Genomic DNA, 16,712 nt, shown 5'->3' with positions numbered 1-16,712 from the left:
TCTAAATTAGTTTTAGATCATTGCATTAAACCTATAATTCGATATCTGAACTTTAGTCGGAAGACAACCAAAATCTGAACATGTATGGCCAGCTTTTGGGGGTACAGTTTTTAGTGGCACATTTTTGGGCTGCTTCAAAATACAACTCTAAGAATCACTCAAAACAGCCCTGTGTTTCATTATCTTTACAATAATATATTAAACATAAGATAAGCTTATTTATTTACCTGGCTTCGGGTGAGAAAGCCAATCAATGTGCAGTCCTTTATTTCTGGCTTGTTCTAAAGTCAGATATCTTCTTTCCTGTAAGAAAACAGTAATACAGAAAAACTCTTCTCATGCGGGGTTATTTCTGTAGAAAAGCAAAAGTCCCTTAAAAGTTTACATCTTGCTATGACGTCAACAATTACACTAGTGTGAAACTTGCAAGTTAGGTACCAAAACTGTGGGGTGGGCAGATTAAGGTGATTTGAGGGAGTGGGTTAAAACATTCTATTTTTGTAACCTATGCTTAATTTGCGACAGCTTTTTATCCAATTTCCACATTACACAATATGTAAAAGGCTTACTCTGAGGGACTCATAGTGATCTTGGCGAATATCTTCATATTCTTCTGTTATTTCTTCCAAGAAGTCATCTCTGACATTTTCGTCTAAAAGCTGAGAGCACTGAAATAATGGGGAAATAAAAATTTATTTTTAACTATTTTCAAGTACATATATGAGGATACAGAAATAGAATTTTGTTTTAGTGCTATGTGGCTATTATTGGTGCAAAAAGAAAGGTAATATTTTAAAACATAATACTGATACTGACACCCAGCTTTAACATTTTTAACTAATGTATTAGTGCTAGGCTAGGATCTGAGATCCTGACAGCCTGAGACTTCACCCAGCACCGGAAGTCATTGCTCTCTAAGTAGCAACCTGAATCTCATTGCTCAGTGAAGACTTGCTGCGCTGTTAGTGGCTGTTATGCAGTGATTTATGTGAAAACAAGTGCCCACAATGTCTTGGGGTTGGCACTTCTGCAACATATATAATTTTTAAAGGTGGGTGTCAGTATCACTAAATCTATTTTTAAGGACACTATATGTAAAAAAAGACTAAATTTCTAAGTCTACAGGAAAGAATGTAAGGCCAGGGCAAGCGAGACAAGAGTTAGGCAGTAGCTAAGTATGAGGACAATTATTAAAATTATATAATTATATTTTATTATAATATTATATTTTTTTATAATATTATAATAAAATATAATAGACATTAGGCGTATAACCCAGAGCTGCCGCACCCTATTCCTATCTTAAGTTGCTACAAGTTTAATCAAAATAAGCCATGCTTATTTTCATGTTTAATTACCCTCTGTAAAATAGTATAATTTTAAAAGGTCTAAATATTTGCTATAAAACGGACTAAAGACTTACAACCACCACACTCTTAGAAGCATCCAAACAGTGGATAACTGGGGCGTTGTATCGAGGTGCTATTTTCACAGCAGTGTGCGTCCTATAAAAGAAACAAAACTCCCATTGCTACAGTTGTTCGAAAACTGTTACAAAAAAGTATCATTTTACAAAGGTGGGGATCTAGACAAAATTAAAGTAAACTAAATGCAGGAAGGGCCTAAACTGGACTGAGATTAAAAACACGCCCTGGCATTTCAGTAAAGAGAGGCCTTAACAGCCCCACACAGGCCCAATAAATAGTCACTGTCTAACTCTATGGCATCTTATAGCAGTACCTTTGGCATTTGCCAGAATCTAAAGATTGCCAGTCCAGGCCTGCTGCTGGACTAATTTAAAAGAGGCCTCAAGCCACAATACTGCTACTTGTTTTTATTAATACCTAGAATACTGAAAGTAATAGCACCGAGACACACCGAGATGTTGTTGCTCCACCAATTAGTAGAGGGGTTCTTATACCAAGTCTTTCCATCTCCTTGGCAACAAAAATCATTTCATCCAGAGATGGAGTGATGAGACCAGACAGACCAATTATATCTGCAGAAGACAGAGACTGACATGTTGTATCAAAAGCTATAAATTACATATTGCACAAGTAAAGAGAACACAAAAATACAAATTCTTGATAATATGAAAATGTTCTCTTTTATAAGGCTATATAACATTTATTTAAGGTATAATCTTTTTCTTGCACCTTCTATCTTACCAAGCAAGAATTATTGCCTACTTACTCCCTCAATGAAGACAAACAGAGATGGGAATTCAGTTAATGCCAAATCCAAACTCATCAAGGCTGTAGAAGCAGACAAACTACTTATGGCTTGTACATGGTATGCATCCTCAGGATGCATGTAAACAGAGTTTAGAAAGAGGCATATTTGTTATAGTGTGTAAGCCAACATAACCAGTGATGAAGCCCAGAGCAACCAATCAGATCTTTGCTTTTGTTTTATTGAGGTTGCCAAACGAGTGGATCTTCTCCTGATATGCCCACCTAGGGCCAAACGATCGAATTTCAATTTTGGACATAAGCACCATTGGACCAAGGACCATATCAACAAGCCGATGCAGTCCCAGATTCTAATGAAAATCAAATCTGTCCAATGGAGATTTGGCCAATTTTAGGCCAGATATCAGTTGAGTAGGCCTGTCGGAGGTGTCCATGTACAGGCAGATACCCTGCCGAATTGGTCTGAAGGAAATCTGCCCGTGTATGGCCACCTTAGATTGTAGATGACCGTTCAAATTAAATTGCTGATTGGTTACTATTGGCAACATCACCTGACAGTTACATACCATGTCAAACAAATGGCATTCCAATAGAATGTACCACTTACCAGCTTTGTTTTCTATGGCAGCTCGTAGTATCTTATCGCATGGTGTCATGACACCTAAATCAATCACCCTGCAATGCAATAAATACATTTTTTTTTATTTAAACATGTCCTTATTTTAAATGTTATTGGTAAACCCAGCATTCACCAGTATGCATCATAATTTGGTCCTAAAAGACCGTGGGTTCACCACCACAGAAGAGTACAAAATAAGGAATCTCCTTTGTAAATTACTAAATATAAAAACCAGTTTTGAAAAATATGTGTTTCCCCATAATTACTTTACTGAGATGTGCAGTGTCTTATTCATTGTATGCACTCTCTAAAATGGTAACAACATAATACTATATTTATAACTCTAGTGCCAGTGGTACCCAAATGTATATTCACAGTCCTTAACACACCCCAGGTACAAATAGAAAAACCCAGATATTCCTAGTACATTATCTCACTAAATACCAACCTGAAGTTATTGCACCCCAGCACTACTCCTACAATATTCTTGCCGATGTCATGCACATCCCCTTTAACAGTCGCCAGTACAATTGTGCCTTGATAGGGGTTCTGCAGAGACAGGATGACACAACATGTAAAAGAGATAAAAACAGACAGTTTCCATAAATGTTAAGATGTATTAATTCTAAAAGTTTTTTATATTTTATTTTATCTGTACGCACAGATATATGACAAGCGCAAAGGCTGCAGGCAGTTTCAGTTTGTCAGCGAACATAACGGCCTACAGCTGATTAAATAAATGTGCTGCCTTTGGCTGCAGGCAACTCGTCACGGAGCAGTAATTAATAGATTATGGTGGCAGACAAGTAATAATGTTGCTCTACTTGAGGAACAAACAATAAATGATATGCCCTACAGGGAAGGGAGTGAAAAGGCAAAGTGCAAATTGTGTAGTTGCAATGTACAGTTTCAGTGTTGTGATGTGCGTTGTCAAGCAAAATCTTATGTGGAGGTGTACAGCGTTCCGAGTTAAGTATCTCCTGAGGTGCAAGAAGATACAGAACAGAATACTATTAAAGCGGTAGATCACCCTTAAATCAATGTTTATTGTGCTATATCAGTCTCAATTATCATCATCTTCCTTTTTCCAGCTTTAAAATGAGGGTCCCTGACCCCAGCAGACAGAAAAATGATTGATCCTTTGGTCTTTAATTTTATTGTTATTTGTACTCTTAAAAATGTGTCTTTCTATATAGGCCTCTCCTACAGCAAACTGGACCCTAGTAGCCAGATACCTGCTGAAATTGCAAACTGTATAGCTGCTAAACAAAAAAGCTTAAAAAAAAATTAAGACCAATTGCAAATTGACCTAGAATATCACATTATACTACTTCTTTATGGGATATAAAGACACAGTTATAAGATTTTCATAATTTTTAAGCTGTCCCTTTTCAGATATGTTAGCTTGTAATAGGAATGTGGAGAATTGGAACGGAATGGGTCCTCTCGGTAAAAAGGGCCTGTACATGACATAAGTGAGTTTTGTATGGAGTCTTCCCCACAAGGACCAATAACAAGTCACTGGAGAAGCAATACCTGTTTTACAGCCTAGGACAACAATATATACAGAAGGCTGCATTTTATTTTTATAAATAAACCAAAATTTTGGCTCTTCTAGTGCAGATAGTGCTGATGTGCTCTCTACACTAGCGAAGCAGCCCCCCTTGACCCACCCCATTCACCATACAAATATATCTTGTTTGTCCATTAAGAGTTGATGACATTGCCTATACACAGCTTTGCATCCACAGCACACATATGCAAGCATCCAAAAAAAATATTGGTGCAGCTTTAAAATATGCACGTTAACAGATACATTTGCAATGCAGAAATTATACAGAAATCAGGACTTACATCTTCTTCCAGAGTGCCCGATATGGCTCTCATCGCCTCTCTTTCTTTCTCCATGAAAGGAATCAGATGTCCCACAGACTTCTTCATCACACGAGCAGACTTAATCACCTGCAAACGATTTGTAGCACATTTTATATCTAAGTATATTAATGCTTAACAACGGCAGTTAAAATGAGCAAATGGCCTTAAAAAAAAAAAAAAAGGATTATTAAGGCAGAAGAGTTGCATGTGGTTGAAAATCTGTGAAAATGCTCTTAAGCTCTATATCCATGGGTATTTTGCATTGCTATGAGATGCATTTTAATGTCTTTCACCCCGTAATTTTACAGCTGTCAGTTCATTTAATTCTTCTGTGTGGGATTGTAGCCATAGGAGTGGGCTGATACCACCTCTGCTTCAGGTGGTTCTAAGCAGTCTGGTTATCGTGGTTTCTGTGCATCTGGAACTCATCTTTGGGTTTACTTTTTACATGATTGGCTGGTCAGTGGGTACAGACTCACAAGGCAGAATGAAACAAAGATCCACATTGCTGTCAGGTAGAATTCATGAAATTCACCACAAATCAAACAAGCAGAAACATCTTTTTGTGCAGAACGTAAGAGAAACTTTGCCCAAAAAAGTAGTTGCAAAGAATGGTTCCACGTCTTCACAGACTGCTAGCCAATGGTCTTCACATTCCACTTGCACAGCACACCATTTGTTCCCTTCACAAAAAAAATCCACCAAGCCCATGCAAAGTTCTTACAGTGCATCTATGTCCAGATATGATCAATGTAAGAACTTTGCTTTTTCGAGTGCTCGTCCAAAGCCCCCTCAAATCAACTCTTGCCACATCCCAGTTTAATTCAAATGTCTGAAACTGCTGCACTATGAAATCCAACTCTTGTGAATTCAGCTACAGGGTTTAGTTACCTGAGGCAAAAACATCTTCCCTGCACCAAACAGCTCTCCAACTACTTTCATGCCATTCATAAGAGGCCCTTCAATGATGTGCAGAGGTCTTGAGTATTTTTCCTTGTTTGCTCTTGCTTCTTCTGTATCTTCAATAACAAATTTTTCAATGCCCTATTTGAAAAAAAAAAATTCTATTTAACTGAACTGCTCTTCAATATATGCAGATTTACAGAAAAGATATTTTAAATGAGATTTTTATTTACTTATGCAGCATATCAAGCTATATCTTGAATAGGATTTGCCAGCAGCAATAATATTTAGAAGTCAACATAGCCACTATGACTATAAAATAATGCTGTAGTAGAAAAGTCTTTGCTGAGGCCAAAGTAGGTGCAACATTTACCTTGATAAGTGCATATTCCAACCTTTCCTCTACAGAGCCGTTCCTCCACTCATCAGTCTGGATCACCTTCTTCCCACCTTTAGCCTTTGTCTAGACAAAAAGTGAGTGATACAGGGTTATAAAACAGCAAATTAAATACAAATAATATATAACAGTAAAATATTTTTCACTAAATGGATAAAAAGTAAACAAAATAGCAACAGGCCAAGCTGGCCAGCCACGTGCACTGACAGCTGGGGTGAATTGAGGAGCCAGCAGTAGGAGGACAAGGAACCGGACTAGGGGTGCAGAAGAGGTATGTGCCTAGTGCCCCCCATCCCCCAACACTGCGGCCTAGAAACATGCCTCTTCTGCCTTTCCCTACTTCCAGCCTTGAGTTAAAATACAATAATAAAATAAAAACAAATGTTTTGTGCACTTAAGTGCTTAGAACTACATTCAGCAATTTTAAAAGGATCAAGCTAGTTTCAGAAAACATATTTTCTTAGTATTACCTGTGCATATTTTAAGAGCTTCTCTGTTCCATCAGGATCTCTGTTCCAGATTAGATCTTCACAAAGAGTAAGGAGCTCTTTGTCAATATCATCATAAACTGGTAGGTTCCCAGCGTTCACTATGCCCATATCCATGCCAGCCTAAAGAACATAAAATAAGGCCCAAAAGGGGCAAGATAATTGTTTATTAAGAAACTATATCACTCTCCTAACTAAGCCTGTCAGCATTATTTCTTACAATATTTATTTACTCAAAAGTTAAAATAACCTTTAAACATTATGTAGAGAGATAATCTGAGACAATTTGCAGTTGGTCTATTTTTTTTTTTTTTTTTTTATAAATTGTGGTAACTGAATTAATTATATATTTTTAGAAGCTTGCTAGTTTAGGATCTCAGTAGCTATCTGGTTCCCAGGGTCCAAACTACCCTAGCAACCAGGCAGTGATGTGAATGAGAGACTGAAAAATGAAGAGGAGTGGGCCTGAATAGAATGTCAGTAATTATAGCAATAAAATTGTAGCCCACTTGAAAGCTGGAAAGAGTTAGAGAAAATCATTCAAAAACTACAATAAATAAAATATGAAGACCAACTGGAATGTTGCTAAGAACTGGACTTTCCATGACATACTAAAAGTAGTTTCACTTCCAAACACTGACAGCTTTTCTTATGCAAAATACTTTGGTAATAATAGATTAAAATAGAACTTTATTGTTAACTAAGGGCAAACTTGTCTGTCTTTAAGTGAGCAGATGGCCATCATGCTGCCCATGTTACAGATTCATACCAAGTAAAGGGTATCATTAGCATTACACACCTTTATGGCATGGTAGAGGAAGACTCCGTGCATGGCTTCTCTGATAGCTTCCATTCCGCGAAATGAAAAAGAAAGATTGGAGAGACCCCCACTTACTCTTGCTCCTTTCAAAGATTCCTAGAAAAGTTGTCATTGGCATAAGAGCACATATAAAGTACAACTGATAGTTGATGAATTGATGTACATATTAAACTGCTGTTCAAGAGAAAAGCTTCATTTGTATAAAAATCACCCATAAAACATCAATAGAACCCTATGGCCTATGATAGTACAAAAGGGGAAGCATTGAGTACAATGAAAGGTGAAATACTATTGAGAGAAGGACATTTATTATACTCACTGTTAAATCTATTTCTCTGGCCATGCAGGGAGACACAGGAGACATCTGGGGTAAAGCTCCACCTCCAGGAGGCGGGACACTTAAGGAAATCAAAGTGGCTGTGCCACAACCGGTACCCCATAGCACTGTCCTTTGCTCTTCAGTTTGTACCCAAGACCAAATGCCCCCAGGTAAGCAATGTAAAGGGTAGAACAAGGAAACGTTTCCATCCAGAAGACGTCAAGTAAGGCATCAAGGAGGGAAGTCCTGTGTCCCCCAGTTGACGGCAGAGAAATAGATTCAACAGAGCTTCTATACTGCCCAGACATCCCTTTGGGTGATTTATGTTCTGGGGAGGGCTGTGTGTAACCCTAGTGTGTACTCCCGTGGTGTGGGTTAACTGGAAAGGTGCAGGAGTTCCCTGTCCCATGTCTCGCCCAAGGTGTCTGCGCTAATTGCAGACCAAGGTAGTCCTTGAGCTGGAGACCATGAATCTAGTCTCCTGGATCCTGAAGAACATAGGACGGTGCTAGGGGGTAAAGCAGTACCAGTCCTGGCCCATCACTTTACTTTCCTCAAGTGTTCTGCCTTCTGGAGGGTGGAGCTTTACCCCAGATGTCTCCTGTGTCCCACAGAGATGGCAGAGAAAATATTTAAATATATGACAATGAAATTAAAGGTACAATGTTCATGCAGGTTAAGCAACTCACAGCAGCCAATTGGCTGTTTGTTTTTAAACAGATGACTAGTAAATTATACCAACTGAATAGTTGCCATAGGTGACTAGACCTATAAAACTTTTCACCTTTAGCACAATGAATAAAATACATCTATTAAATGAAACCTATGCACTGAACAACTATTTTAAATATTCTGGACTCTTGATTTTCATAAGAACCCTATCTGTAAATGGGAATATTACTCAGTCAGTACCCAGTCAAGTGAAGGTGGGGTTATGATGACCTAAAGCAAGCACACAGCATTAGGAAACGATGGGCTGTGATTAATAACTTTCCATGGCAGAAAAATTATACACTAACACAGACATTACAGCTGCTCTATATTATCACTATAAAATATTCATTTTACCTATGATACTTTGGATGAATATGATATGTTCATTCTATCTGGCAAAATACATATCTTTAAAACAACCCTTATTATGTCTTAAGTGCCCTCTGTTTCACTTACCTTAATACTTTTGGTGGCTTCAATAAAATTAATAGCATATTTATCATGTTCTTCCATGCCAGTGCCAATTGTTAGGATGTTTGGGTCAAAGATTATGTCATTGGGGTTGAAATTCAACTTCTCAACCAGAAGATTATAAGCTCTTGTGCACACACTGACTTTAGTTTCCGTGTCTGTGGCCTGGATTAGTTTTGTAAATAGCATAGCAGAATTAGAGAGTATCCACAAACAAAACCTTTAACCTAACAGATAACATACAAATCATGTTTAGAAGACAAGACATATAGATAACATTACAGCAAAAAGTTATGCTCAGAGAAGTTCTCTAAATCACACTAAAAGAAAAAAAGAAGACAAACAACCCCTTCAAATATGGTGTAAAAAACAGAATATCACTTTAAGACATTAAATCAGTTTACCATTAGTGCCTTACAGACTTTCTACTCTCTCTGACAAATCAACATGGACAGAATAACCCAGGAAATGTTTAAACTCACCTGCCCCACTTCATCAAAAGCCATGATCACCACAGCAGCACCAAACTGCTTGATTTTTTTGGCCTTTGCAAGGAAGTCTTCCTCCCCTTCTTTCAGACTGATGCTGTTCACAATACATTTCCCCTGACAGCATTTCAGCCCAGCCTCTATGACATTAAAATTAGAAGAGTCGATACACAAGGGTACCTGAAGTGAAATAATGTGTACAATTACAATGTCCCAGCAATCTGCATGATTTACTATTGCACAGAAGTAAAGGGTTAATTTATATTTACTTGTGATGTCGTTTTCATTTCCTAAACTAGCCGATACCTTTTAGAGCATGGCTACTAAAGTATTTCCCTAATTCTAACTGATCCTATAGTGGATCTATGTAGCTCACTTATCTGCAGAGTCTCCACATGTACAGGTCCTATACGACTTAGAAAGAAAAAGAATAAGAAACCCACCTTGGCAATGTCTGGCTCTGACGCTATATAATTACAAAATCTGGCCATGGCAGTTGGGCCATCCAGCATTCCATCATCCACATTGATATCCAGAATCTGAGCTCCCATTTCCACTTGAGCCTTGGCAACACTCAGAGCCTCCTGTACAAGATGAATGTAAGACTCAGATATCTAATACACAGTGATGTTCAGACCCAGACTGGCAGTCTGTGGGTCCTGCCAAATGCCAGAGGGGCTGCTGTAAGATGCCACAGACAGTCACCATTTATTGGGCTGGTGGGTGATGTTAGGGCCTCTGTTTTCTTGAAATGCCAGGGCCTATTATGAATCCCAGTCCAGGCCTGATAATGGTTACTCATTACTTCTTTCATTATACTGCATTAATTGTAGAGTGGTAACAACAACATCCTAAAAGTAAAACCAAATCCTACAGTCATCATTTTAGTTTGTTATAAGACATTCCGATTAGTCGCAAAACTTCCATGAAAATTTGCTATGAAAAAATTTGCCACACGGAAAAAAATTTAATCGTACGTCAAATTGGGCGTGGTCTCGTGAAATAGGGAGTGGTCACGTCAAAAAAGGGTGCGGACGGGTCAAAAACAGTGCAGGTGAAAAAAAAAAAAAGACACTGGCGACCAAAAAAGATGCGGGCAACAAAAAAGATGCGCAACAAATTTTATGCCGTTTCTTAAATTTTATGGCGAAACACAACAGATTTGCTCATCACTAATCCCGATACAAACCAGTGAATGCAGGCTTACTTTAGATTACATTTTTTCTGCCTTACAAATGCAGCTCTATAGCAGGTGCTACAGGATTTTGGAGGTAAATATACCCTTTTCAAATGTTAACCAGGGTAAACAGGAGTCATTAACTATAGCAATGTTCCTATGACAGCTGTTATAGACAACAGCTATTCTAAATCAACAGATTATTTTGGATATACATACACACACTGAACACAGAGCACAAAACACAAATGGCTATTCAGGAAATCTCTGCACTATGCTTGTAATGCATCACCTCATAATTGTCTGACATGATTAGCTTGGCGAATCGTCTTGACCCGGCTACATTACAGCGCTCTCCAATATTCACAAAATTAGTATACGGTCCAATCCTAAAGGGCTCTAAACCTGTAGGAAAAAAACAAAACAAAAAATAAACAAATCAAACAGCATACATTTTTATGTAATAAAGAGGCCAGCTTTCCTTAGGGCACATCTTCACAACAACCAAGGAAACATTATAAAGAAGCTTATCATTAAATGGAGATAGCCTAGTCATCTATTATTTAAAAGAATAAAGCATTGTTTATTAAACCCCCCCCCCATATCTGTCAAATGGGATTAGCATTTCACCTTTTTAACCACTGTAAACTGCTAAAAAAAAGACTAATGGAAAATATGACCGATGTGAGATTTACTATATAAACTCATTATTGCTGATGCATTATTGCTCATTAAACAACAACTACACAGCAAATTTTAACTACCTATTGTCAGTTGTAAAGACAAGCTTCAAGAGGCACGAACAGAATATTTTTTGAATATTTTTTCCATAATTTCTTTTATTAAATCAGCCCCCAACTCTGTATTGAAAAAGAGCTAAAAAAGTCTTAATATGAAATCGAAGCATTTTCTTACCTGAGAGCAGCATATAACCATCAAATACTGATGTAGGGGGAATTCGTGGTTTACAGTTCTTGACGGCCTCTGCGATCTCTCTAGCAAATAAAATAAAATTAATGAAACACTGTCATTATTGGGCAGTACAACAGAGGAAGCACTACAGCCACAAAGCGCTGTCTCTTTAAGTGAGCTTACAAAATGCATATAAAGCTCATTATTATGTAGTGTAGAGCATGTCCTTAGGGCAATGGCGCACATAGCATTTTGCCCGCTGGTGTTGAAACACCAGCAAAAAACGGCCAAACTGCACCCTGGCAGGCACAGCATTTTTAACTGTTTAGCTGCAAGCTCTAATAAAGAGGTTTGGAAGTTGAAGTACAAAACCCAGAGTAGTCCAGTAGCATAGGCATGATTAACATAAAAATGTATATTTACTTATTTGTTTAATCAATCAGTCATTGCATTAAAAGGCCACATAAGCCTTCCCAAATATCCATTCCCAAAATATCTGCTTGTTAAGGTCCCCATACACAGGCCGAATCTAGCTGCCGATATCAGCCCCTTAGACTGATTCAGCAGCTAATCGGCCCATGTATGGGCAATACCAGATTTCGATGGGGCAGGTTAAAAAATCTAGTCAGATCGGGGACCGCGCCGGCTTGTTGATGCGGTCCCCGGACCGACTTTTCCTATACCCGCCGTTATACAATCGAAACGATCGAATTATCCTGGATTCTCCCAAAATCCCCGAGCGGATCGGCCCGTGTATAGGGACATTTAGGCATTGCTGATAACCTAGGACTAAACTCCAACTCCTGTATTATTACCGGAAATGTAGAGTACCATCATCTTCAAGCATATTAAGGAGATTAATCAATGCTGCACTACCTAGCCAAACACTAGTTTGTTTTGTGAGAAGCCGCCCTAAAAATGTTGAGAATACTCCAGAGTTAAAGGAACAGTAACACCAAAAAATGAAAGTGTATAAAAGTAACTAAAATATAATGTGCTGCTGCCCTGCACTGGTAAAAGTTGTGTGTTTACTTCAGAAAGTCTACTATAGTTTATATAAATAAGCTGCTATGTAGCCATGGAGGTAGCCATTCAAAGAAGAAAAGGCACAGGCACATAGCAGATAACAGATAAAACACTATTGTATTCTACAGAACTTGTCTGTTATCTGCTATATAACCTGTGCCTTTTCTCCTTTTTTCCAGCTTGAATGGCTGCCCCCGGGGCTACACAGCAGCTTATTATATAAATTATAGTAGTGTTACTGTAGCAAACACACCAGTTTTACCAGTGCAGGGCAACAGTGCATTATATTTTTATTACTTTAAAGCTCTTTCATTTTTTGGTGTTACTGTTCCTTTAATTCTACAAAACTTAAAATGTAGTAGTAATGACCTACAATACATTGACTTCACGACTACTCTTTCATTGCTTTTTTTTCAGTCCTTTTTTGTATTGCGTCGTACACAGTTTAAAAAGTAAAAATCCAAACCTAGAAAAAGCAAAATTAAAAATTTCTGTGGTTATGAAGCTTAGTGAGTTCACTGTATTGCCAGCTAGTACAATCCTTTAGTTACCTGATGTGAGCTGGTGTAGTTCCGCAGCAACCACCGACAATATTCACCAGGCCATCCAATGCAAAATCCTGGGGAAGCAGTATAGTAGTTTACTTTTCTTAATACAAAACATATATGCTGTCTAAATATATTTCAGAAAAATTTGCTTTTGTTCTTATATAAAAATTCTATCATAAAAGAATCTTTGACTTAACAATGGCTACATTTAATGAATGCTTTCATTTTGCTCATGAGTGTAAATTGCTTTAGAAAGTGCTTCAAGGCCATCCCTCTTATTAACTGGTATATTAAAAAAAAAACTGAATAATCACATAGTATTATTAGCATTTAAATAAGTCAATTAGAAACAGAGATTAGGTGGGAAGAGTACTATACCTTTATATGTTTAGCAGTGACTTCAGGTGTTTCATCATAACCACCAAAGGTGTTGGGGAGACCTACAGAAAAGAAGACAGTTGGTTATTAGGAAAAAAAACTGCTTATACATAGTTAGCCAGTTTTCTCAGTTTTTACTGTAGCTGCTTACCCTGTTCCTATGGACTTTTTTTACCATCCACAGGAAGCCACTGTGTTTTACCCTGTAAGTTTTGTGCCATTTTACATAAAGCAGGCACTGTATTTTTCCCCACATTTTGTTGGGAGGAATGTGTTATTAGTCCTTGTCATACAATTCAGGTGCTCTGTGGGGAATGGAATGTTTGCTGCTGCGGGCCGTGTTTAGACTGCCATACACATGAAGATCCACTTGTTTGCCAAGGCTACCAAACTAGCAGATCTTTTACCACAACGGCCACATTGAGGCTGATGCAATTGTTTCTCTCCTACTTACCTGCATTTGGATAACAGATGACATAGGATGTTGTACATTTCCCAATGGCTTCAATGAAAGGCCTCATTTCGATAGCACCCAAAGCACAGTTCAACCCAATACTTAAACAAAAAACAAAACCTGTATTACATTCCAGTTCTAAAGTAATGACTAAAGGCCATATAAAAAAAATAAGAGACAAGGGCTGTACCCAGCACTCAAAAATAACTCATGGATATGGAATACATGGAACAAATGAAAATCAAAATACAGGTATAGGACCCATTATCCAGAATGCTCGGGACCAAGGGTATTCCGGATAAGGGGTCTTTCCGTAATTTGGATCTCCATACCTTAAGTCTACTAAAAAATCAATAAAACATTAATTAAACCCAATAGGATTGTTTTGCATCCAATAAGGATTAATTATATCTTAGTTGGAATCAATTACAAGGTTCTGTTTTATTTCTACATGGAAAAAGGAAATCAGTTTTAAAGTTCTGAATTATTTGATTAAAATGGAGTCTATGGGAGACGGGCATTCCGTAATTCGGAGCTTTCTGGATAACGGGTTTCCGGATAAGGGGTCCGATACCTGTACCACAAGTTACAGAACAAAATGAACAACATAAAGAGCAAATAATCAAGAGCCTCTCCATACAAAAGATAAGCAAGCTTCTTAAATATGGGATCACTAATCATGCCATGAGTCTTGTTAGATGTCAGCTATAAAGATTTTGTATCTAGAATCACAGAATGTCAGAAATGCTGTTTTTTTGTAAGGAAGTCAGCACAGAGAAAACTATCAGGATTCTCACCATCAGTCCCATAGGAATTGTTAACTTTACATAAGTCTTCTCCCCTGCTTGAACTTTTACATGTTTTCTAGTTTCTCAGTCTAACACACCTTTAAATCTAACAAAATCTCCTCAATTAGCTGGAAACATAAAACAGTATGTGCAGGAAGGTAAAGCTATGAGATTAAAGGACGGGAAAGTATGCACTTACCAAAGTGGCTCGGCGTGGGACACGCTTACAACAAAAGCTTCGCCAGTTTGTCCAGAGAGTGTTCGTCCACTTTTATCTACAATGGTCCCAGAAATCTATTTAAATGCATGAGAGAAATTGCATATGAGAAATACACTACAATACATATAGTGGTTGGGGGGGGGATAATGCACAGAGGATTACACAATGTTATATAAAGGGTTTTTGTGATTTTAAAGAAGCTCTGCTCTATTCAGTGCTAATATAACCCAAGAATTGTCTACTAGTTTAACTGACCATTTATGAAAATGAAAGATTACTAGCACCTGAACAAGTAGACACACTATCTTTTAATTTTTAAGTTGGAACCAAATCTATGAACCCTGCTGCTGTGGCCTAGTCAAGTTCTCACCTTTCAATCATCCCCAGTGGTAGCTAAGAGATCAGGGGTCATAAGTTGTCACTGCAACTGTGGGCTGGAGAGCATTAACATGAATTTAAAAAAAAAAAAAAATGTGGAAAGTGGGTTCCTGGATTAGGACTGACACTGTGGGGTAAAAGCAGTTAGGGGCACAAACCAATCAGCTACCCCTAAACCTAACAAGCAAGAGAACCAATCTTTGGCTCAAATGTGAATATGCAAACTAGGTTGGATTTGTTTTGGGATTCTGATGGAAGAATTAGTCATTTGGATAACAAAAATATGGATTCAGAACATCCCTTGTTAATATAGCAAATTGATTCATATAAATTTTAAAACATACTATAGTTTTGTCTCCTGGATACTGCGAACTTTATAGTAATTTTATAGTAAGAAATATACCAGGACAGAAGCATGTTTTTCCAGTTAGTAGAAGGAATACATTAATGCAGAGAATACTTGAAGAGATTCATACATAATAAAAGGACCTTGCAGGTAGTTTTTAACAGAAGCTGTCTGAGAATGATAACAGTACCCTTATAGAGGGTTTAATTTAACAGAGATACGTGGGCCAATGACATTGGAATGTACTAAAAGTACACTGAAATACAGTATCTTGTGCAATTCAGGGCTGTAAACTAGCAAATATAATTTGAAACTTTAAGAATGAAAACAAATCTCTGCAAAACAGAAATGCCCCCAGACATTTAAATACAAAAGGAGCCGCAATCACTGTAACAGGTAAGTGGCTGGGGGAATCTGTATTGTGCAGCATTTTGTTTTCAGCCCAAAAGCACCATCTTCGTGTTTATTCTAGCAGTCATTTCATAATTACTCACAAAGATAGGTCTTGGTTCGTAGTCTTCTTCAAATAGTTTCTGGATAGCAAAGAGCGCTGCCTGTTAACATAATACAGAATAACTAATATCATCTATGTATCTTTAATTTTTTTTTTCATTTCAATAAACATAAGTTGAAAAGAACACAAGGGAAAAACAAGATGGTCAAATAAAATAGTTTGCACCAGGTCTAGTATAACATTAGCCAATTGGCAAATTTATTTATTAAGGAGGCTATACATGGGCAGAATTCATCTGCTCATTCAGGTCCTTCAGACGATGGGCACGTCTGACCAATGTCTGGCCTAAAATTGGGCAGATCTCAATCAGCCAGGTTTGATTTTTTTGCCGGATTGGGGAAAACATTCCTATTAGCCCAATATTGGTCACCTTAGGGTTATGACCACATTTAGTCTTTATTTATATAGTGCCAACATATTCTGCAGCCCTTTGCAGAGATGGTATATTATTCACATCAGTTTCTGTTTCTGACCTAGTAGAGCTTACAATCCAAATCCTTAACAAAATCATTCAAAATCATCTGGCCTGCCTATTTTTTTTTTTTTCTGCCTCCATCCTTCTTGGGAACGCAAAAAAGGATAGAATAAAAACCTTGTTTTTCCCCACCACTAGAAACAGGGACGATGACCCCCTGGCTGGCGCAGGGAGGAAATGGCCTTCCAGAAGGCTGCTCTGAGAAAACGA

At 37.7% G+C, this 16,712-nt stretch overlaps 1 protein-coding gene across 2 annotated transcripts in view; it reads right to left on the bottom strand.

The window, feature by feature from the left end:
* The window catches only part of mtr (5-methyltetrahydrofolate-homocysteine methyltransferase), a 40,917-nt gene that overhangs the window by 7,833 nt on the left and 16,372 nt on the right, over nt 1-16,712 (bottom strand). For both annotated transcript variants that reach the window (XM_002933868.5, XM_031901861.1), the window contains 21 exons: nt 16,008-16,067; nt 14,769-14,863; nt 13,782-13,882; nt 13,328-13,389; nt 12,953-13,020; nt 11,379-11,458; nt 10,756-10,868; nt 9,730-9,870; nt 9,281-9,466; nt 8,784-8,963; nt 7,274-7,390; nt 6,457-6,597; nt 5,963-6,052; nt 5,578-5,730; nt 4,666-4,773; nt 3,260-3,360; nt 2,800-2,867; nt 1,879-1,999; nt 1,424-1,505; nt 570-668; nt 228-303 (listed from right to left, as the gene is read on the bottom strand). In XM_002933868.5, coding sequence (XP_002933914.1) covers nt 228-303; nt 570-668; nt 1,424-1,505; nt 1,879-1,999; nt 2,800-2,867; nt 3,260-3,360; nt 4,666-4,773; nt 5,578-5,730; nt 5,963-6,052; nt 6,457-6,597; nt 7,274-7,390; nt 8,784-8,963; nt 9,281-9,466; nt 9,730-9,870; nt 10,756-10,868; nt 11,379-11,458; nt 12,953-13,020; nt 13,328-13,389; nt 13,782-13,882; nt 14,769-14,863; nt 16,008-16,067 — 2,242 coding nt within the window. The remainder of the gene's footprint in view (nt 1-227; nt 304-569; nt 669-1,423; nt 1,506-1,878; nt 2,000-2,799; nt 2,868-3,259; nt 3,361-4,665; nt 4,774-5,577; nt 5,731-5,962; nt 6,053-6,456; nt 6,598-7,273; nt 7,391-8,783; nt 8,964-9,280; nt 9,467-9,729; nt 9,871-10,755; nt 10,869-11,378; nt 11,459-12,952; nt 13,021-13,327; nt 13,390-13,781; nt 13,883-14,768; nt 14,864-16,007; nt 16,068-16,712) is intronic.

Source organism: Xenopus tropicalis, chromosome 5, assembly GCF_000004195.4.
Source record: "Xenopus tropicalis strain Nigerian chromosome 5, UCB_Xtro_10.0, whole genome shotgun sequence".
In the NCBI taxonomy this organism is placed as follows: Eukaryota; Metazoa; Chordata; class Amphibia; order Anura; family Pipidae; genus Xenopus; species Xenopus tropicalis.
The sequence above is the reverse complement of the archived record's forward strand: the minus strand, read 5'-3'. Positions and strand labels throughout refer to the sequence as shown.